General features: G+C 44.6%; 1 protein-coding gene across 1 annotated transcript in view; it reads left to right on the top strand.

Moving 5' to 3' along the window:
* The window catches only part of csmd2 (CUB and Sushi multiple domains 2), a 275160-nt gene that overhangs the window by 4300 nt on the left and 247531 nt on the right, over positions 1-23329 (top strand). Inside the window, exon 2 of the mRNA XM_036555086.1 lies at positions 20915-21131. Within this exon, the coding sequence (XP_036410979.1) occupies positions 20915-21131 (217 nt within the window). The remainder of the gene's footprint in view (positions 1-20914; positions 21132-23329) is intronic.

Genomic DNA, 23329 nt, shown 5'->3' with positions numbered 1-23329 from the left:
GAAAAGCAAACAAACAAGAACAACATTTTATATAATATGCCAATAATGATTTTTGAGCAAATAATTCTGATTATGATTGCCTTTTTTACATAAATATTCAGTTGTTCTTCTTAATGGAGGACTTGGTGCATCAGCCATTATCTTACACGTTGAATTCGTTTTACTTTCAGTTTCAAATACTGTGTGTGTGTATGTTTATGCTCATATAAATAGTTTTGGAATAGTGGACGATGTTCTCCATGGTGTACTGTGCACGCAAGCACGAAAGGTGTCATCTTTACCGTAATACTTCTGTGTCAGTGTTTTTTCAGTGCGTCAGACATTAAGTGCCCGGATCAGTCAGAATACCACACGTTAAAGCAGTGAACGCAGACTCGCATGCACGCGTCAAAAAAGGGACAGTCAAAAGAGGGAGACAATGCTCAGCACTTAGTGCCTCGGAAGCATGGCGAGGGAGGCAGATGTTCCAGGGCCGAGTACAGCTCTCCCACCAGAACGAACGGCACAGCCGTCTGCAGTCGACGGCACCTGGGCGCAGCGCTGCTGTCACCGGGCTTGATTGAAGGGGCTGTCCAGCACCATGGACAGCTCTCTCCAGAACAGCGCCTGCAGCTGCAGGGAAGCCTCCCGCAAATCACATGTGGCTCCTCGCGCGGTAGACTCGAAATCTAGCATCGCTCGCGACAGCTGTTTTCCGACGCGAATAGCGTAACTGACAGTGATGTGTGTGTACGAAGTAGCGTCAATGCTGCTGATGATGCTGGGAGCCTCGCGATCTCGCGAGTCCTAATGAATGTTTTATAGACACCGATAAGGGGATACTTAAGGACAGTAGCGAGATCGATACTGCTAAAGCATGCGCCCGAACACCAAACCCCTAAAACAGTTCCTGACAAGCAAATGCACTGTGGTATAATATAACAATAGGAAAACAACCTTAGGTTGCAGGCTTTCCCCAACACCGCCTCCGATGGTTTAACAGTGCAGGACAGAGCTTGACGTTCTTGAGACACGTGTGGGTGGATAGGGTCTAGCTGCAGGCCCACACACACTGTGGGATATCAGCTGTATGTACATCTCTTCCTTCCCTGTGAGTCAGAGGGATATGGCCATTCTCTCAACTCTCATTATCCTTATACTCACACATCAGTTGCATATAATGAATAAAAAGGCATGGTCAGTGTCCTCATTCAGTACGGCAGTTGAGGAATTTTCGCGAGATGATCTTTTGATGCAGTGGTTTGTATACGCGTTGCTCTTTCAGTTGCGCTGAAGGCCTCTCGCATAGTCAGAGAAGCACAGGGCAGTTGCATTGGCACACACAGGTGGTTGCCCTGACAGCTGATATCACTGGACCCGCTTTTATTAGGGTGAGTGATCAGTTTAGGGCCAGCGATCTACAAATGGCAGCAAGAGTGGAGGTGGAAGGGAATTCACCCTGGTCGGCCGTCACACGGGCCATTTGTTTTACTCTTTGTCACATTAACCAAACAGACTGAGAGGAGGGAATTAGCTGCCCGCGATTGGGTTGTGATTGTCTCAACCTCCAGACAATCTGGGGATTTTATGTGACTGGAGGCGAGAAACCTACAGCCAGGTCTGTCTGCAGAGGTGAGGGGCATGCACGGACAGGCCCTTCTTGGCCGGGTCTTGCCCCTAAATCTCCTCCACTCTATTAAAAGAACGCTTACGGTCACATTCGCCTTCATGCCTCTCGCCTCCATTCTCCTCCCCCCTCTGCTGTGCTTCACACCTCTGTCTCCCTCGGGCCGCCCATCAGCTTTCCACCAGCTGGCAGCGGGGGCCTGAAGACCCCAGCGGGGCCACCTGTGAGAAATTCACACCTGTAGCTGTCTCTCTCTCGGTTTCTCCTCTGATAGGTGAGAGGTGTACGCCGCAAGCTTGCGGCACGCGGCGCTACCAGTACTACTGTTATACTGTCCGCCATCATTAAGGTTAAACAGCAGCGAAGGAGAACGTTCCTGATGTTTCGCGGGAAGGGGAAAAACAATCAGGCAGGAACAGCGGGGCCCGATTCCGGCCTTTCCCCCCGCCGCCGGGATCCTCATTTTCGCCACTTTATTTTCAGCCCCGCGGTTCAGCCCGCCGCCAAACGTGAAAAGCGAAAAGCGGCCCCCTTTTTTGTCACACGCCGCCTCTGTAGTGGCCGGGGCTCCGGGTTTTGATGTCGCCGTGCGGTAGGTGGCCTGTTTCATTTCTGCTTTACAGGTCTCCCGTAGCGAAATCACCGCGCGGGAGGGTTTTTTTTTTCAAAGCCAGGCCACCTCGGCGGCATCGTTTCCGCATGGCGAGGCAGAAATAATCGCAGCTGGGAGGGGAGGGGGACGGGGGGACAGGGAGTGGGCGGGCGGCTCGCGTTTGCGGAACGATCAAGCTACTTTTACCCCACATCTGAGGGCCCTTTTATCCTTTCTTTAGCTGAGGATATGGCGGGGATGAAATGTGCCCGCGCAACCGGTATCTCCGCGGTAAAAAGGGCTGGGTTTGACCTCGGTTAAGTGCGTGGTTCAAACGGTTCAGATTGCAGGTGCTTTATCTTCATAGCTCAAGGCGCTGCCTGCTAGCCCCGGCGCTTGTGGATTGGGGAGGAAAAAAAAACGCACGTGGGTCTTATCTGATACCCTTCTTGAAGATGTCTCATTATACTCCGCCACCTCCTCGTCCATCTTGTTTGGTTTGTCACTTAAACGGGATAAGTGATTGCTGCACAAGGCCCTGAAGGCATTCAGATTGTAAACTAACAGGTTCAGTGATCCACAGCCAGGGTTTGATTGTTTCGGCTTAGAAGCTAAGGAGTCCATTTATCAAACCCTCAGTGGACTGGCGCACGGCTTCATCGTATGGGGGTTCACAAGGCAGGCGCACCCCAAAAAAAATGCATCCTGCCAGTCAAAGGCCGAGGTTAGCATGTGCCTCAGAGTGGTCTTTGCTGCTCTGACCGCTGCCTATGATAGAGCAGCTGTATTACAACGTGTTTCACCAAAGAGATTGGAAACGGCGCTTCCAGCGAGTTGCTCCAAATCCACCCGCGCCTCCTGCCTGTCTTTCAGGGGCCCTATCTCTCCGAGATCGGGAGGAGCGATTCCTCTTTCTTGCAACCTGTCAGTTCTCTGTCTGCTTAAGACTTTGATTTAGTGTTCTCTTATCTTTGATCCACCATGGTTAGATTATGGAGTTAATCCATTTATGTCTCTTACCGCTCAAATGTTTTCTCTCTCTCTCTCTCTCTCTCTCCCTCTCTCTCTCTCTCTTTCTCTCTCTCTCTCTCTCTCTCTCTCTTGCTTCCTCTCACTTTCCTCTCCTTTGTTCAGTCCATGCCCCGTCTGACCAGCGATGTCTGTGCACGAGCTTAATGAATGCGGTTTTTTTCAGGGACTCCATCCATGCACTCCACTGAGTTGCAGTGGTATTCATTAAAGGGAGGAGGCTTGGGAATGTGCCACTGCTTTGCATGCATCTCCATGCATCTCCATTGCTTGAGATGGACCTTTCTAAGTTAACGGGCAGGCCGCGTACACCAGCTGCTGTGTGGCTTTCTTTTTACGTATGTTCCCGAGACAGGGTGTCTGCGTGTTTGGATCTGGAGATGTCAGGGCCTGTGTCCTTTTCGGTACTTTCTGTTTAAAAGGGACAGTAAAATGAGTATTAACACAGACCACAGAGGGTAGGCAAGGCACAGAAGGATGAAAACAGAGCAAAAAGAGAGGGGTGAAGAGAAGGTGTGAGACATATGGAGACAGAGGAAGATTGGAGTCAGCCAAGAGAAAGGATGAAATGGCTGGAGAGTGGGAGAGAGGGGAAAAAAGATGGGGGCATTCAGTCCAGGGGTGTTTCTAGCTATTGAAAAGATCAGGGGCTAAGTCAAGTTTGCCTGGGGCTTGTCTTTTTTTTTTTTTAAGGGAGATTGGCATTGGTAGGTTGGGGAGGTTATACCTACCTTTGCAATAAATAAATATTATCACACCTTCGGTCGCTGCAAGTCAAGTTCCGCTCTGTTACACAGTCTGTCTGCTGTTTTGCTATAAACACCTCCTTTTTCAGGGCAAAAATATTCAGGGCTAGGATTAAAATATTGGGGGCTATAGCCCCGAATGATTGGACCTAACGACACCACTGGTTCAGTCAAAGAGACGCAGAGGAGAGGAAAGGAGAGAAGGAAAGGGAACGCTGGCAAAGAAAGAGTGAGACAGGAGAGAAAGAAAGGAATAGATATTGTGAGTGAGTGGGAGAGAAAGATATAATAGATAGGCCAGAGGGAAAGAGGGAGTGGAAAAGAGAGAGACGGAGAGAAGGAGAGAGCGACAGGAAGGAACAGAGCAGCAGCCAGCTAAGGAGCCCGCTCCCAGGACTGTTATCCCTTGTAATCCCACTCAATGCCAAGCAGCTGTCAGAGCAGCGGGGTCCTGTCAGCCTGTCAGGCCGCGGGGTTGGCCTGGGGAGGGCGGACGCTAATGGGGTGGAGAGGGTGGGGACAGCGGAGCCCCCAACGGGTGGCTGGGAGAATGCGGTGAGGACTAATTTAGCCCTGCGCTGCCACACAGTCGGAGCGGGTGCCCACAGGCACCACCTAGTGGTAGGGCGGAAACCTGGCCTTCCCTTTAAGAACCATGGCACCGGCAAAACCAGGGGAGGAATGCGTGATTTGGAGATTGTGCAGACTTCCTTTTATAGGACACTGAAATGGAGCCGTCGTAGCCTTGCTGTCTGCTGTGTTAGCCCGCGAGGAAGTCTTGGGACAGCTGAATGCCAACACCAACGCTGCAAAGATCAGTGAAGGCTATGAATTCTACGACCTCTGAGTAATTTTGGCTGAAAGCCACAATCCGTTGTCCTGAGATGGGAATAGTGCAACGAATGCTTTATAACTGCAAATCCATAGGGCGAGTCACCCAATCAATAATTCACTGTGGATGATCATTTCAGATGCTTAGCGGTTCGATTATTCCATTACTAAAACAAAAATTGATCCTGCCGTCTCTTGTCAGGTAGACAAATGTGAAACCCAAAAGCAATGATGGTATTTTTTGTCATTCAGAAAAAAAGAAGATACATAATAGATAGTTACAGTGGTGTTAAAGAAAAATTGAATGTGTGAAAACAAGTAAATGTGTGAAAACAAGTAATGTTGTGTTACTTGGCATGCTTCATACAATATGCAGTCATGATACATTTCTGACCTTCGCCATATGGTGAAAGATTTACTTTATTTGTGTAGATATATTAATATAAGGACTTTATATCACTACACCATATTAATGTAAGAAAGATAACAGGCCATCCAGCCATTGTAACTCATCATTGGACAGATGAATCTCAAGTGAATCTGATGTTTCTGTGGTTATCTGTTGTAATCTATGGAGTTTCTCTCCAAGCATCACCAAGTCCCACTGGTCATCTTGACAAGCTTCAACATGCATTTATGACTCTGTGAGAAAAGGAGCTTTCAGTGTAAATTTCATGGTACCAAAGAAACGGTAGAGGAGAATATTTAGCACATAGAGGCCATATTGTGTTTGCAGATACTGACTCTCGCACAGCGTTGAGGTGGAAGCGTCACAGATGAGCAAAGGAAAGAGAAGCAGGAGAGAGAGATAGAGATAGAGAGAGAGAGAAAGAGAGAGAGAGAGAGATGGAAGGAGAAGGAGAACCTGTTTCGCGTCCAGGGCTGGCTAAACCCAAGGAGCGGAGTGAGGGAGGCATGAGGAGGGGGATCTTTAATTGCCTGCCTCTCTCCTCCCTCCTCCACGTCTCCCCTTGTTGTCATGGGGACGGCATGAGACTCTGGGCCTGAATGCCGAACAATAAACAAACAGGGTCTCCTTCCAGTGTTTCTCCTGCTCTTCTCTCTCCCAATTTCAGCCTGGAATAGTGAAATTATTTAGAGGTAGCTGAGCAGATGAGCTTGTGACAAAGCCTTTAGAGATGAAAAAATATCCAAAAACAAAAGAAAAACTGAGAATCATTACATCAGCCTTTGGTTAAAGAGGCTTGGAGATGGGTCTAAATCTTACTGAACGATTCCTCACAACCAAGGTGTTTTATGCATATGTGTGAGAATGCAGGAAGGTTTTAACGTGAGCAAAAAAATTACAACAGAGTGCGATCTAGCTGGTAGTGGCGATATTATTTCCAACTCGCTCCCTCTAGTTTTCACTCCTACACTTGTGCCAGAACACAGGGCTTATTGTTGTCACCTAATGTGGGTGAAAGTGTGGAAATCCTCTCATGAATGGAATTTTACCCCCGATTAAGGATGCCTAATCTAGTCCCTGGGGGCCAGATTAATCCCAGGGTACTTCTCAATTTGTCCTTTTCAAGGAAAAGTACAATTCAGCCCTCAAGTACTTTTCCGTCCCTCGCAATAAAAAAAAAGTTTGGACACCCAGTTCAATATGCAGTGACATTCCTACAGGCCAGCGAAACCATCCTTGACAGGTTCTGATAATCGCTGAGGGAAGTCCATAGTGGAAATGGCACTCTTTTGGCAGTCATTAGCACCACATGTAGTTACCCCCGGCAATGAACTAGCTCTTTGCATCAAGTAGGCATTTATGACAATTGCTCCTTGACACATCTGACACACTTGCACTTGAAATGCTAACATGGAAATGTTACATGTCCATATATTAAAATCATGTCAAACCCAGAGCACAGTGAATTGTTCCAGAAGAACTTCTTAACCTGTAGTCATATTACACATGTGGTTAATGTAAATCAGACGTAAAGTCAGTGTGAAAAGAGCTAGAGTGTGCTGGCTGCCTTCTCCTCTTTGTGTCAGCTGAAATTTGCATGAGGTGAACCAATGACACATCATCCTGGTTTGTTTCAGGATGAGAGTGGCTCTGTGGTGCGCTTGTTTAGCCTGAGGGCTTGGACCAAAACTAGTTACAACCTTAGTGTGCACAATAAGAGGGGCCCTGGCTGGCCACGCCTTTTTTAGGGCAGACCAGATGAAAGGGATGCTATTTTAAGAGGGGTGATTAATTGCCTACAAGAGAGTTAGCGTCCAGGGAGTAAGGAAGTCCCGGATCTTTACAAGGAGATACCCAAACGTGCCCATGTCAGACCGCTCTTTTTACCCCAATAACATATTATTTTCAACTGTCTGTGAACCAATCTGACACGGTAATGGGGAAGGTGTTTTTCATCATACCTTCTCTCGGCTCCCCTGAAATACCCAGCGTTCACTTTTATGTCCCGTGGCGAGCTGTCCTACAATGCACCGGCTTGCGCAGTGCTGATCTTGTGAACCGCATTATTCATCAGTTTATTTACGAAACACTCCTCGACCTGTTTGCCCGCTGTTTTTTCCTCCTCTTTCTGTGCTGGTCTATTGCCTGCTAAATCCAGTGGAAGCAATAGGCACATCTTTAAAGCGAAGAGAAGCTAATCGCTGTTTCCACTGCGTTTGCTGTGGTATTAATTTGCAATGCCGTGTCTCTAATTGTGCGCATGAACATTGGTCTGGTGTATGGGTTTACCCAGGACGGCTGAGGTCGGCATTTTCCCTTTCCACCGTGGCCATATTTAAGTTGAGTCATATGAAGTGCGGTTATGCAGAATTCCCACTGGCGCATGCATGCTGCTTTAAAATATTCTATTCTGCACAAAATGTATGAAGAACAGAGGAAAGATACAGATGCGAAGGCTGCCTTTGTTCCAACAAACACTCTCTCATTTATTATGTCATATTTTTTTACAGAGTTTGTATTATCATTTAAACATATGTTCTGATGTAAGGACAGAATATAGTTAATAAGAGGCTACAGAACGATTAAGGGGTGAGCGAAACAAACATGCACTTGTGTCGTACAATCATGTCGAATATGTACAAAAATATGGAAGAACAAAAAGGACACTTGTCTCCACATGTATTCCATTTACGGCCTCTCTCGGTGTCTAATCCGATAACGTTTACAATTAACTAATAGCAAACTAAAGTATACGACAATGATATAATCACTCCCACAGCGTGAATGAACACCCTGAAGGAAGAAAATCTAAGGTTCACCCTCCCCAGACAATCGCATTTCAAAATTATGAGTTGAACAAAAATCAATGTAGAAAGAACATTTGAGCAAGGATTGAAAGAACATTTGAGCAAGAAATGTCTGTAAGCTCTATAATTTATCCACAGACGGATGACACGCCAAAAGTAGCACAAGATGTGCCCCCGCTCGCTGCAAAATTACGCCAACTGCATATTCCATGATCCCATATGCTGACCCCGTTCTGAGCGCGCACAAATTTGCACCATATTCGTCACGGGCGACGCACAGACGCGCAGGTGAAATGCGTCAGATGTGATATACGAATATGTGGGCCAACAGCAAGAGAGAGCGCTCCATACCGGGTGAAATGTATCTACCTCTATGGCTGGTGAAGTGAGTGCGAACCTTAAAAACGGTAAAAGACACCGTTTTTATATTAAACTCAGGACTTCACTTTTTGGCCGCACAGGGCTTATGATATGCTAGCTAAACCACCACTGACGTCAAACTTGTAAATGCATAAACGAACGTTTAAATAATGTAGTCTGCTGGTATGTGAACGTTCGGTTCATGATTTTCTTTTAAGCTTCGCTTGGCACCGACAAACGAATCTGAACGTAGAATCTCCGTCTCATCTCGGAATGGAGATGAATGATGGGTTAACTACAGCAATTATCAGCTGATAAGTTTGAGAACGGAGACGTCACACTTGCTTGGGAGTGAAGACAACTAAATCTCTCTTGTCACTTTGTCTGAAGACGCAGGTGCGCAGTTGGAGCCTGTCATTGTTGTGACAGATGAGAGCGAATTTGTCCGCTAGATCTACGTGTTGGTCACAAACACAAAATTTCAGCTTTGACGAAACAAACATTGAGCGTTTTTCATGAACCTGTATGACTATGATACTGAAATTTATGTCTGAGCTTGAGAAGAGCACAGAAGTTACTTCGAGGGTGACGGCCCATAACAGAGAGATAATTACTTATAATTTGACATTTCGCAATGTTTTCAGAGGAAATCATTATTATGTACCATATCGATACTGCACCGCCTTCTTTAATGTAGAAATCCTGGTATTTCCGTTTTAGGACTTTTGTTTCATCCATGCTATTTTTTCTCTCTCTCTCTCTCTCTCTCTCTCGTTTCACATGTCTACTCTGGCAGTCCTTTCACTAAACTGCAAACATCAGAGGTGTGAGGGCTGCATTAATTGGGGGATTTTGACCCGCCTACTGACTGGAAATGTCCAGCCTGTTCTCCCCGGGTTTTCGCTCATTTGCTCCCTGACCAGTGGAAACGCCAGCTGTAGCTCCAGGACCGGGTGTGCGCGCTGCCTCTCGCAAGCAGATGGGGACACGTTTTCATTTTCGCGGCTGCCTACATCACATAAAAAATGAAAAACGCATGCTAAAACGTACGGGGATTTTGGCTCGCGTTAGAGCCCAGCCCGTGATGGGAGGATGAGAAAGATCAGCGGTGTCTGTTGCCTAGCCAGGAGCCATTTTATTAGTGTGTGATTTCATTGTTGCTGTATCTGAAGGCCTTTATATCTCAACTGAGATATACAATGGACAAATGTGTTCACAGACAGTAACACAGACACACACACACAACCTCATACATGAGCACATATACATACACAAACACACACACACACACACACCACACACTCACAGTGTGTTGCTTGCTTTAAAGTAATGCTGTTTTGCAGTACATGTGGAAGTATTTGGACAGTATGCTTCATGTATGTGGACAGCAGTGTGGTGCAGTGGTAAGGAGCAGGGATAGTAACTGAAAGATTGCTGGTTCGCTTTCCTCCGCATTATTCATCAGGGGTACCTAACTCACAACTGCCCTAGTTAATATCCATAAATGGATAAAATTGTAACCTATGAAAGTCAGCCTGGATGAGAGCATCTGCTAAATGACAATAATATAACGTAATGTAATGTGTTTGTTCAAATTACAAATATGACTGTTCCATTGTGGCCCTGATCCAAAACGTTCAAATAGTTGTAAACTAAGGGTCTGACTCCTATTGTTCTCTGCCATTGTGTGCGGTGTGCGAAAGCCGGTCCGCACCAGAAAATTCCACACACCAGCGGAGATGAATTGTTAGATACAATCAATGAATGATGCTTTCTTGCATGTTATGGATTCACTTTTGTAGAGTACACTGTGGTAGTCAGGTTCTGCGGAAGAAGGAATCAGCTGGCTGTTCCCTGCTCTGCTGACACTCAGCGTGTGATTGGGTATTGTCTCGTAAACATCATGCGGCTCGCGTGCTGTTGTTTGCCATCCTCGTTATCCGTTAAGTATGAGCTCAGAGAGGGAAGTGACTACACGTGGCTCAAAGAGGCACAGGGACAGGGATGACTGTCGTATGGAGCACGAAAAAGGCTCACCAGGAGTAATACTGTTGGGTCATGACTTTGACAACATCTGTGTTATTAGCGTGTTGTTATTATAATCGAGGGTTATTACAAAAATCACGTTTCACTTAATTTTATTTCGGTTTGTACCAGAGCATGCAATGGATGAATTAAGAGGGCCATCTTGTCAGCCTTGCACGTAAATGACGGTTTCCCACAGACCCTCGACCGTTGAGGTAGCAGCTGGGCTCCCAGCATGTTTTAAAGAGGGCTGGATTGTGTGCAGGCCCATGTGACATTGGTAGATTGTATGCAGGTTCATATGACATTGGTGGATTTTGTACAGGTCAACATGACATTGAAATCATGTCATGAAATCAAGGATGTGTTCATTTTGTCATGAAAGCAAATACTCTCAAGGCTGTCTATCCACAGACACATATAAATGCAGTGACACCAGGGTTTGACTCTAGTAATTAGGGCAGACATACATGGCGATAGTCCAGTGCTGTTTGTTGCTTGCTTGCCTGAAATGGTTTCCTTGGTGACTGAGGGTCATGTGATTTGGTGGCTGGGGGGGGAGAGAACATTTAACTGCACACAGTAGACTCTCCCCTCTTCATTAAAGATTGAGGACAGCACATGTTGCATGAATGAGTTACATTAATTGTTGTGCATTTCTTTTCTTCCCTTTGATAATAGAGATGACACAATGAAAAAAAAATGTGATGATGAAAGATTTTGAACTTGATTTGTCTTTACAAAGGCGGTAGTGAGGGGGCATGGCACGAATTTTTTTAGTAGGGAGGAAGAAGTGAGTGAGAGAGAGAGAGAAGGACCACATGGTGTAGATCCTGGTGCTGAAGGTCTTTGAAGTACCTTTATACCAGATCCTCTCAGGCTCTCTGACACCTGGAATATCAGTTGATTCAAGTTTCCATCCTAATAACTGCAACAAATAAGTTATCAATTAGTATTAATTTATGTGTTTTTCCAGGAAGGTGAAGTTAGCATTCAGTTTTCTTTTGCAACGACCACATAGGGAATTGAGATGGGTACAGAATGCCCGTTTGTAGGCCAGACATGTGGTTTGACAATCCTTGCTCATTCTGTGGGTGGCATGGGGTCTTAAATAACTACAGTGAGTCAAGACTTGTTTAATGTTTCCACCAAAGAATGGAAACTTCTATGGTACAGTGCTCTCCTTAACTACACTGATGTGTTGAATTTTTGTGATCCAGAGGCCCTACTGGCTACCGACACCGCTTCCAGCAGCAAACTCGTTTTCCCCAGAGGTTTGCCGTCCATGTACCAACCAAGTCCTATATAGCTCCATAAATGAGAAGGCTCCAGGGCTACCTGGCTGCTAGATTAAAACCTACTTTAGAATGAAGCTTAGAAAGTCATGTGTCTGCGGTAGACATTACTGATCTGGGCTCTTGCTTTTGATGGCCATCATTGGCTTTTCAAGATGTCCTTATGTTACATGGGTGTACCTTTGCAAACCTGTGTCAGATGGAACTCTGTATGCTTTTAAATAGTGGAAATAAGTATGAGACTCAGTTATAATACTGGTCACTCTGTACAGTGGAGAACCGCTCCTCAGCCGGCCCTCGTGGTGCGACTGCAAGGCACTCTCTGACGAGCGCTAAGCTGCAGAAAGATCTGCTCCCTCTCCTGGATAGCAGCCCCCCCCAGCATCTCGCTCAAGCCTCAGACGCCGCACTGCCAGAGAGGCACGGCAGCAGATCGATGCATCAAAGTGTCGCTTGCAGTGTAGCACACGGACCCTGCTTCCGGGAAACAGCTGCAGAAGGGAAAACAAACACGGGTCCGCTCTCCGCGGGGGTCTCCTGGGCTCCCAGCAGCACCGGCCCGTCGGGCTGTGTTTTAGACCCGCATTATTCAAGCTTCGCAGCAGCAGCGGTGTGGAGATTTTTGCCATTCTGAGGTCGCTCGGCTGTGCACGTACCTACGATACGCAGAGGACGCCAAGATTGTTTTTGCTTTCCAAAAGCAGGTGGTATTGAGGGCATGTAGTTCTGGAGGCAACACAGAGGACGCCGTGAAAACAAATGGTTAATCTGTGAAAGGAAACGTCTTCATCGGGCCAGGGAAAAAAAATGGTCGGGGAGAGCCCATGCACAGCAGGTGTGCAAGGTCACGCCTCCGTGCGGCAGAGTGTTAATATTCAGGAGGTGGTGTAGCTTTCGCCCCCCCCCATGACTGAGGGGGGGGGGTGGAGCAAGGGGGGGGGGAGCCAGCCGTGAGAGAGGGAGCGGTGATCATTACTGCTGTCATTTACATAGCGTGCCCAGGCAGCCATGAATATTTCATCAGGTGGGGGAGCTGCTCTCTGGTCCCGGCGAGTCTGTGCGATTACCGTGCTCGGCACGTGCCAGGTACCTCCCACCTGTTGCCCCGCCCGCTCACGCGGCTCGGCCCGGCTGGAACGCTCCATTCTGTACATGTGACACTAATAATCCGCTGTGTCTTCCCCAGATCTTTGTACCTTCAGCAGCATGGGCCTTTGGGTGTCGCCCTTTTTAAAGCAGCGAGCTGTTGAATGTGAAATAAGATGAATGGCAAAAGTGGTGGGGAGTTTGCTGTGCATGTGGACAGATTGCTTTTCATTTTGAAAGCTTGCTTTAGCCGCTGCAGTCAGTGTGACTATGTGGGACATGGAGTTGCAATCAACAAGGGTACAGAACATCCCCTCCCAAAATCCCAGAACTGCGTATGATTAAAGTAACTGTTTCTTCTAAGATATGGAGTATGTCACCCTTATAAAGGGGACAAAAATCATGATTCTCTCCAGCTTTTTAAGTAATGTCTGATGTAGTCCATTGCGAGGATATTGCTCAGCTTGTTAAGAACTGTACTTATATTTATGTCTTACTAATTGTTGGATCTGATGAGAATGCCTCTTATCAGCTCAGTGATGTGTCTCACAGTTTCAGACTCATTTTAATCTCCAGACCCATTTTACAAAATGTCTTACTACTTTTAGGGGTTAATATTACAAATGTGATGTAACCACACCAATACCCATAAGAGGTCCAACGAATGGCGTTTAAAAGTAAGTCATTTTTAAAGGTTATATTTATTTTACCACATTTGAAAGTAGTGTTTTTAGACACTTCCTCTTTAGAGCACTGATTCAATAATGAAAAATCCATAATCAGAGTCAAAAGTTACACACATGAAAAGAGCAGCTTCTCTTCTGAGTGATTATCCTCAATGACTTTCTGCTACCGTGCTGCAACAGGCGTGCTACGCTCTACAACTTTGACGCGGTATCACGAAAATCAACGATATAATAGAGCTTCTCGCAGCTCCGCAGTGAGGAGAATTGCGTCGGGTGGCACCTCCTGCGGCAGAGCGATTCTTCACGATAGGAAGAAGCGGGCAGGGAGGTTAATCCCGGATTCCTTCCTCAAAAAAGAACGAGTCACAATTTCGCCCATCTTCCCAGCGGGATGATAAAAATGCCTTAACACAGGACGCTCTGTGAAACCATATCTTTGTCAATATGGTAGCTAGGAAGAAGAGCTCATGCTGTGCATCACTTAAATTAAGATGTCAGTATTACACGTCCACGTATGTCTTTAAATGACCTTTTTCAGTGCTGATTAGATTAGAGCCATCATTCTTTTGGTTGCATCCCTCACTCTTAAGGAGAAATTACTGTATTGGAAGTTGTGATTAGGATCTCTGAAAGGGAGATGTGTCGTAACTGCCTATAAGGGCTGTTAAAACTGTGCTTTGCCTGTCATAACCTGGATGTTTGCAGTCCCACTCCATATCAAAATCTAAGCAATCATTGATTTTATCATTGGATTGTGGTATACAGGGCCTCTAATGAAGGCAGGCGTGAATTAATATCGACCAAGTCGTGCTTCTCTAGTTAAGCCAGGCAGTGCACGCTAAACAACATCTCCACATCGATATTGACTGGATGGACACAAGCGAGAGGACGTGAGGACGATTTGGGCTTAATGGTGTGGGAGGTGAGGCCTGGCTTTGGGCGATCGTGGAGCGGGCCCGAGTTTTGCATCACGGCTCCGCAGTCCAGCCACACAGCCAGTGGTCAAGGCCTCTCGATGCTGGCACAGGTTTAGATCGCAAAGGAACACGCAATGACATGACGGATAGTTTCTGGCCGGAGCTAACTGCGCTGTAGCAAACGCCTCTTTGTCTCTTTTTTCCATTAGGCTCTTGTCCTTAGCATTATACAGCACAATAGCACATTTGGTTTGTTGCGTGTCAAGGGAGGTTTATTGCCATGCACCGACACTCTAGATGTCTAGGAGTCGTGTTTTTTAAAATTGCGGTCCATTACAGATTGAAACATGCCTCAGGTTTGCCTCCCAGCTTAGCTTCCTGCTGCTAGCTGACATTAAAGCCTTTAGAAATTCTAATTCCATCCAAGCAATGACTTTGGCTGACAGGAAGAGCTGGGGGGGGGGGGGGGGGGGGGGGGGGGGGGGTGAGTTAAATGGACACTCAAGGATACTTTGAATAGGGTGTCACTGTGGATTGAGTTTACTGATCTTGGAGAGCTTTTTGAAAGGATTGCTTTCAGTGAAGCATTTATGCACACATCAATTTTGTGTTTTTTTTTTGACACTTCCCTCGTGAAATGGCCGTGCACTATATTTAGTTGTCAAGTTGACAGCACAGGTCTCTGGCCACTTAAAGACACCAAAAAAAGGCTGTAGTGTAGTAAACCACTCATTTCGCAAAAAATGGTGCACAATTTATGGTATAATTTTTCCAGACCAGCAATTGTTTGAGAATTTCTTGAATGTATACATTTTCTAAGTGGTCACTTAATTGTAGATCACAGACAGGGATCTTAATACGAGCTTGTCAGTTTGAGTAGTAATATAACTTTTCCTGGAAAAGGAAAAGTTAGTGGGCCCAGACATTACTGAATAGGAAATGAATTTGCTGTTCTATAACTTACGTGTGTAAGTAGTTAGATGTTACCTTGGAATTGGGCTTGGTTGTCTTAATTAATGTATTTCATACAAATGTCACAACACTGGTGCTTGGTAGTGTTTTACCTTTTAAAGATTTTAACTGTGTAACACCAGCAAAATGTATAGCCTTTCCAGTTCACATAGGCACAGCTAAGCTGTTATTTTGTGAATAATAATATGAGCGTGGACTAAAGGTTCTGAACCAGGTGGATGTGTATTTAAATCTTAGTTGGACTATTATTGTGTGCCCTTTCATTCTTGAGTGAATTCACGGGCTAATCAGTATTAAAGACAAACATGCAAATCGGAATAGGTAAGGTTGTCTACTAAATCAATGAATTATAGCGTCGGAAATTACTCACACTTTTACTTCTAATAATCCTTTGAATAGCAGATTGAATTTTCGCTTTGAGTTCATATCATATATCACATGAACATAGAACTGGAGTCATTAATATCCTCCCTCTCCTGGATTTAAGCTCTTGACATTCTCAGCCACTCTACTTCTTGATCTGATTGACAAGATGCTGAGTCCTCTGCTGATTCTGTTCTTATCTGACCCATAGGCAGCAGTTTGTTACTGTTAACATGGGAGAATGGAGATTAGAGTCTCCCAAGTAAGTAACACTCAGCCCATATAGGCATAGAAAATACATTCGTTGCAAACATAATTCAGCGTATATCCAATATAATAACCAATGTGAAAAGCAGACTATGTTTAAACGGGGAAAGTCCCACCACACAGAATTGAATTCCAGTCATTTATAGGGTTATCATAACCCATGAAATGCTTAAACACAAGGTTTAAGGTTAACAGAGCTCAACAATGGCAAATCTGATACCATCCTAACTAGTCTGGGTGTTCCTCATGGTTCTGTATTGAGTTCCTTGCTCCCCCTTGCACTTCCAAGACTAACAGGGCATCCATTTTAGGTGCAAGCTGTTAACATGACACAACATGATGATGTCAAAGTATGGCTGCAGAAGTTTTATAAAATTGAAAATGAATATTGACAGGGGCATTTTAACTGTCCACTTGTCCTTTTTTATAGAGATGGTGATTTTATGCTACACATTATTACTGTAAATTTTTATGCCTTCATGTTTTGACTGAAATAAGCCTTTGGGGCTTGCATCAAAAATAGTATCTATGTGTCTTATATCCACCTCTGCTACATTGCTGAAATAAGGCCCCTGTTATCCAGGATGAAAACTTGTGCAGGGCTCTGTTACTTCTATATTCAACTACATTACTGTGCTTTTAACTTTTGACCACTAAAAATTTCAACAGGGCCTGATGTGTTCAGAGCTGCCAGAATTTTAGCACAAGATGGCACATGAATGCACATCTGATGTCCATTTTACTGTACAGTGCAGGGGGGAATTCAAGCCCCCCCCCCCCACCTGCTCACATAGCGGTCCAAGGCTCTTATTGATATTTTACCATGTTTCTAGCAGAACCTGCTCCTTCTCAACATACCTGCTCGCACTCTGGGCTCCAGCTTTCAGCAGCTTCCTCCAGCACACCTGAACACCATAAAAAAGCTTTCTGCTGTAATGGCCCCATGCCTCTGGAATGCACTTCCCAGCAGACCGTGAAAATGTGAAGAGAGAGCGATAACCTCAGCTAAAACCATTTCTCCGTAGATTTGCCTTCAAGAAGCTTAATCCTAATCATTCCCTTTGCTGCCTGGTTTTATCATGCTCTTTTCCTGGGTTTTAAATGTGCCCTTTTGACTTCATTTTGTTTTTCTTATGTTCTTTTAAACTAATTCTGTTCATGTCTTGTCTCTTGTTTTAATTTAATTTTTAATGCTCTGGTTGCTAAAATCTAAAATATATGTATAATGTATATTATAATAATTATGCTCCTTTTCTTCTTATTATTATTGTGATTGTTGATATTATTAATTAGTAGTAGTACTGTTATTATTAGTAGTAGTATATATATCTGAAAAATATAAAGCTGCTCTTTGAAAAGTTGTCCCCCATAGAAGGTCTCAATAACCAGGCACCAGTATAGTATGTTGTGTATGTGTGTATAGATGAAGGAAAAAATTAGTATGAATGGTGTGTTTCTATGCATGTGCATGTGAGGGTGTGTGTGTGTGTGTGTGTGTGTGTGTGTTTGTTTGTTTGTGTGTGTTTGATAAATAATGCATAATTAGAGAACACACAACATTCTGGCATTAATTCAATTACGGCATGTTATGAGGAAATATTTATTCATAGAGTAAGGATGACAAAACACAATTTCCCTGTTTTTTATTTATTTATTTATTTATTTTTTACAAAAAAAAAATATGGGTTATGCTGATAACAGATGTCCTCCAATTATGTATTCCTAATTATATTTGAATAATCTAGCATTGAAATTCAGGAACAGAGTGAAAACAAACAAAAGGAGTGGCGATTGTGTGAGGAGGGTTTAATATTCTGGCAGGTCCGTTGCTCTTTCCCTCACCATTGTGCTGGACATAATGTGGCCCAATTTCAGGCCAGACAGAGACGCTTGCAGTTATCCATTCTCGCACTCTGGAGGATCACTGGGGTCGTGAGCCTCCCTGTATTCACTGGTGCGAACACGTGACTGGAGAGGCCGGCTCAGACGGGCACCGCTCGGAGAGCGGTTTGCGTCAGTCCTGTGGAAGCCTAGTACTTCCCTGGACTGAAAGCTGCTCGATCTGATTGGAAGTGGACCACTCTGGGCTCAAGGGCCTGGCCAATACAAGCAGCAGTGTAGAAGGGTGGGGTTTAGGGCTCTGGCTCCTTGACTGGAGAGTCACAGGTTCAAATCTCAGGTGGGGCACAGCCGTTTTTCTCACAGGCAGCGCGTGGATGGATCATTTCCAGACTGTATTTTAGAACTTTCCATTCTTCTAATGTACAGCACAGTACATACCAGTAAGTCAGGTTTCAGTTGCAAAAGAATTATTCAAGTTCTTTTAATATAATTTGACCATTTTGAGAGCTGACAGTAAATACCTCCCTTGTGACTGGGGACTTGATCATTAAGTACAGTGAGTTTGATGCTGACTGTTCTGCTGTTTGAAGCTGGCTAAATTGGCTTGTTCGATTGTAACTGAAAAGCAGAACTACAGTTCTTATAGTTGCATTGAAAAGTTGGTAATGAAAAAGCCTCTAAAATGAACTGAATTTCTATCCCTCTTATTTCTTCTGTTGCAAGGCTGACATGCAAACCATTGAATCTTGCTATAAAAAAAACAAAGCTGTGACCTTCCCCAAGGTCATCGAAATCTCAGAACTGAAAGACGTTTGAGCGTCGGACCGGGCCCAGCTTCACGGACGGGGGCTTCCCGATGATTTAGGAAGGGGCCGCAAGGCACAGACACGCTTCGAGATTGACTTTGCACTTTGCAAATTAACTTTGACATTAACCTTGCCGTGTATTAGCGGCCATCGATCCGTGGAGATGTGTATCAATGTCTCGATGTTAAAGAGATAACGAGATGATTGATTGATTCACCGTCGGGCAACAGTTTGTTTTCAATTAGGTTCCATCGCTACGCTACCCAGAGAAGGGCTTTCATTGTGTAAATGGTGTTGTTTTAATGTGATTAGAAGCGCTGCTGTGGTGTCATGTGAGTGTTATACAGGCAATCTCTTACAAATCAAATCAATTTGACTTTAGCAACTTTTGCAAAATATTAAAATAATAAATAAATGAACTAATTGTTAACTGAATTGCGATTTTATTTGCTAAAAATATTATAATAATAATAAATATTCTAATAATTGGATAGTATGTGTCACAATACAGTAAGTAGAAATTAAAAACAAATACTGAGATGCAAAGACTGAAATCTGAACACTGAAGGATTAGTCCTCTCGCCCAAAATATTCAAATCAAGAGCCCCCACAAAATCCATCCAACACACACACACACACACAGTGGGTGTAGGAACCGCCTCCTTCAAGAATTGAGAGACTGATTATCTACTTCATCCAAAATCAAGAGACCCCCCCCCCCCCCTTTAATATTCAAGAACCCCAGACCCCCCCAAAAAAGAAAAGCCATGGGAAATCCCTCCTTTGATAATCAAGAACCCCCCCTCACCACCACCAACCAAGCAGAGAAGCTATACGAGATCCCTCCTCCAATAATCAAGACCCCCCCGAGACACACACACACACACGTGCACACAATCACATGAGGTAGCTTGATAAATTTTTCACTGTGACTGCCCTCCAGCCCAGCTCCAGCTGTGACTGCCATTAGCTCTGTTACCGGCCTGCGTGGTGCGCCGGCCGGACAGACAGAGGCCCGTGTGTGAGTGCTGGAGGCAGGGGGGAAATTCGGCCAAGCCTGGCAGTCAGGGCCCTCATGCTCCACAGAGGTGAAGAGCAGACTTCTCAGGGGGAAAAAAAAAAGAAAATGAAATAAATACATTACTTCATAGATATATTAGGGGGGGAAATGGACAATTAATTAAAAGTCCCCGTGGAAATTCTGCCAGATAAGTAATTTAGCTGGCTGCTGATGGATTGCGCCACATGCGGTTATTAAAATTTCAGATTGAATACAATATTTTATGAGTGGCCACTGACAAGTATGCAAAAGAGAAGCACAATTAATGTTGTGAAGTACTGTCGGCTCTCGGAGCTGTGGGGTTATTAAAATTACAGGCATTAATAATTGAGTGAGCCATCTCCTGTGTTTCTCCGTGAAGAGCTGGTCCCAGCTTCTCGGCCACACGCAACATCCTTGCCGCTGTGACATTGCTGAGACTTTATGATGTTGATACAATGTTACAGGAATGTTTCCACCGTGTTAGGGGGGCATTATATCCTTAGGCTTAATCCTGAAGGGCCGAAGAATGTTAGTGAAGAATTTGCGAAGTGGTCTTCACAGTTTTCAGAATGGAAAAGGTCAATGCGTGCACATATAAATTAACATTAATATCCGATGTGACTTCTGCTTCTGGTACTCGTACAAATGCATTAATGCGTACTATTGTGACTGCTGCCAGAGCTATTTCTAATAATGCATTTACAGTGTCATGTCATGCAGAATATGGTGGTTGAAACATGCCATCTATTGTCTTTTATGCATTATGTATCGGTAGAAGCTAAGGTGGCTAAGGGCTAGCGCTTGCTTCCTGATGGTTGTCAGTTTGAATCCCATATGAGGCACTGATGTCACACCCTTGTGCATAGTTCTTAACCTGAATCCTTTTAACAAGTATCCACCTATATAAATGGATAAATATTTAAAAGAAGTTGGGGCGCAGTGTAGCATAGTGGTAAGGAGAAGGGCTTGTTGCTGGTTCCATTCCCCGCCAGGGCATTGTTGCTGTACCCTTGGGCCTGCTACTTAACCCACACTTATCCAGCAAATATCCAGCTGTATAAATGGATAACATGCAAAACTGTGTGAGACTCTCTGGTTAACAGCGCCTGCTAAATTACAATAATGTAATCTAAGTTACGCAAGCTGCCATGGGTAAGGGTAAATTAGAGTCATGCCTTGACCTGCTGTTCGTACACACCTTCTAACCACCACTCACTTTCTTTCCTCTTTCAGCTCAGAACTGCAGCTACACATTACACAGCCCGAATGGGACGATCGAGAGCCCAGGGTACCCGTACGGATATCCCAACTACGCCAACTGCACGTGGGTGATCAGCACTCAGGACCACAACCGGATCCAGCTGGTGTTCCAGGGCTTTGCTCTGGAGGAGGACTTCGACATCCTCTCTGTGTACGATGGACAGCTCAGCCCCAGCAACCTACGAACGAGGTAAAGCCACCTCAACGCCATCTTCGCTAGCGGTCCTGACAGCCAGCGTTTAACCCCAAAAAAAAGTTCCCAGCTATCCATTGCTCATAATTAGTTTTTACAATCTTCCACTCGTTTCAAATAGAAATAACTGAGGTAATTATTTCAAAAAATATTTCGTGCTGGTATAAAAAGAAAGAACACATTTACAGAACAATAGAGAATAATCAGAGTCAGTTAAAGTTTGACCCCGCTCCAAGATGTAGCAAATTAAGCAAGAAAAACTCCATCTTTGTGCTTTGTTTTTTCAAAAGGCTTTAGAATAGGTTTCTTTGTCTCATACATCACTGTCAGTCCACTCAAGTGTTCTCTTTGTTTAGTGTTAGAAAAGCTCTGTTCAGTTTCCAAATTTTGCATGAAAAGAGTTTGCTATCCTAGGAGTTGTCAAAAGTGACAGACAGGTGATGCAAACATAAATAATATTGCATAGCAGAATGGGCTATACTGCTACAGTCTTCTTGCTAAGTCTAACAACAATGATGCTGTCTTTAACTTTGACTTACAAATTGAGCTAATGAGAGTTACTATTGTTTTTTTCAGCTCTGGTACATTGTCGTATGTTATTATTAGGTGTTCACTAAAAAATGAGAAATATGTATACGTTGAAAAAAACGTACCACTTGCCATGGAATCACTAAGAATTCACTGTTGTAGAACTGCAGTATTGCTGTGTAATGTCAGTTTTGTGCATGGTGGTGTGGTTGACATATTCTTGATGGGTGTCTTTGTGTCTCAGCAACATGCACATATTGCACTGGTACAGCCCATAGATAGTGCTGCATTATGTCACCTCTCTTGGGAAGTGAGCCTCTCGATACCTGCCAGCTTTGAAAACTTCTCGTATGAAATTGTAATATGAAAAATTCTGAAAGGGGCTTCTCCGCTTTTTCTGTCTGTGACATCTGGTGTTCTGCGCCTGCAGCCGTCTTTATGTTTTGTGGTTCCCTCATATCTGATCCACTGAGCTGCATTTTCAGATTTGTGGCGTGGGTAGGGGAAAAAAAAAAAAGAAGCAGCAAGGTCGCGAGTGTGAATTATTAATTCCGGTTTGCGTGGCTTTTTTTTTTTTTTTGGCATTTGCAGGGATAGCCTCAAAGCCATCAACAAAATTACAGTAATTAAGTGGAGAGAGAGGGGGCTTTTTATTGAGTCCTGGAATCAGAAGGTCACTGCGGAATAACACAGACTATTAGTCTAGGATATGATAGGTGTTTATAGGTTTGTTTGTTTGGAGAATGTCGTATAGGCAGGAAATAGGATACCTCATGACCGGCTCTGCATTCAGGGTTGATACTGTACTCAGAATTCTCTGTTGCCTGAAATAGACTGGTGGGTACTGACTCTCCAGAAACCAAATGAGGCAACACCTTGTTTTGCTTACGCATGAGCTTGAACAGCTGAACAAGGTCAGCAGCGCTTCTCTGACCCCAGTGTTCTTCCGATCCGTTGTCACCTTAGCGCCCGACATCGGAAAACACACACATCATGTAGATTCAGCCAGAAACGGAGATGTCTGTCCCATGGACAGTTTGGCAACTTTAAGACAAGTTGTCTGGTAATGGCAATCTACTTTTAAACATTTTTACCACTGTGTCTCTGAGATTGTGTGTGTGTCTTTGTGTGTATGTGTGTGAGTGCCACAGTATCCAACATTATGCATCAGAAAGCAGGAGATCATCTTTGACATTTATTAATCTCTAAAGTGACAGGTATAGTATTAAATTGCTTTATAAAACCATGCATCAGCAAACTGAATTTTTCCAGGGTGCATTTTTTCCCCCCAATTTAGGAGATGTCCTAGGGTATAGATGTGAAGGACAAGCATACGCGTGGAGGACATCCAGACCCCAGGATCTCATGGCTGGGTTGTATTCACTGCCATTGCTTAATTTCACTCGTGACCACATGGTTGCGATTGGGCCGGGAATTCTTTCTGAGTGTATCTCATTTGCAAGCTCTTACAGATGCATGAAGGAGCTGGCACTGACCTTACGTTCCATGCTGAGCTGAAAACGCCTATTTGCAGGCGAATCGGTCATTAAAGCAGTGCACCTGTGGGTGGCTCTTCTGTTTTATAGTCGGGCCTGTGCCTGTGGAGATGCCCTCTGCTGTGTCCCCACCCTCCTCATCTCTGATTAAATGCAGATTAAGGTCCAATT

This window comes from Megalops cyprinoides, chromosome 21, assembly GCF_013368585.1.
Source record: "Megalops cyprinoides isolate fMegCyp1 chromosome 21, fMegCyp1.pri, whole genome shotgun sequence".
Lineage (NCBI taxonomy): Eukaryota > Metazoa > Chordata > Actinopteri > Elopiformes > Megalopidae > Megalops > Megalops cyprinoides.
The sequence above is the reverse complement of the archived record's forward strand: the minus strand, read 5'-3'. Positions and strand labels throughout refer to the sequence as shown.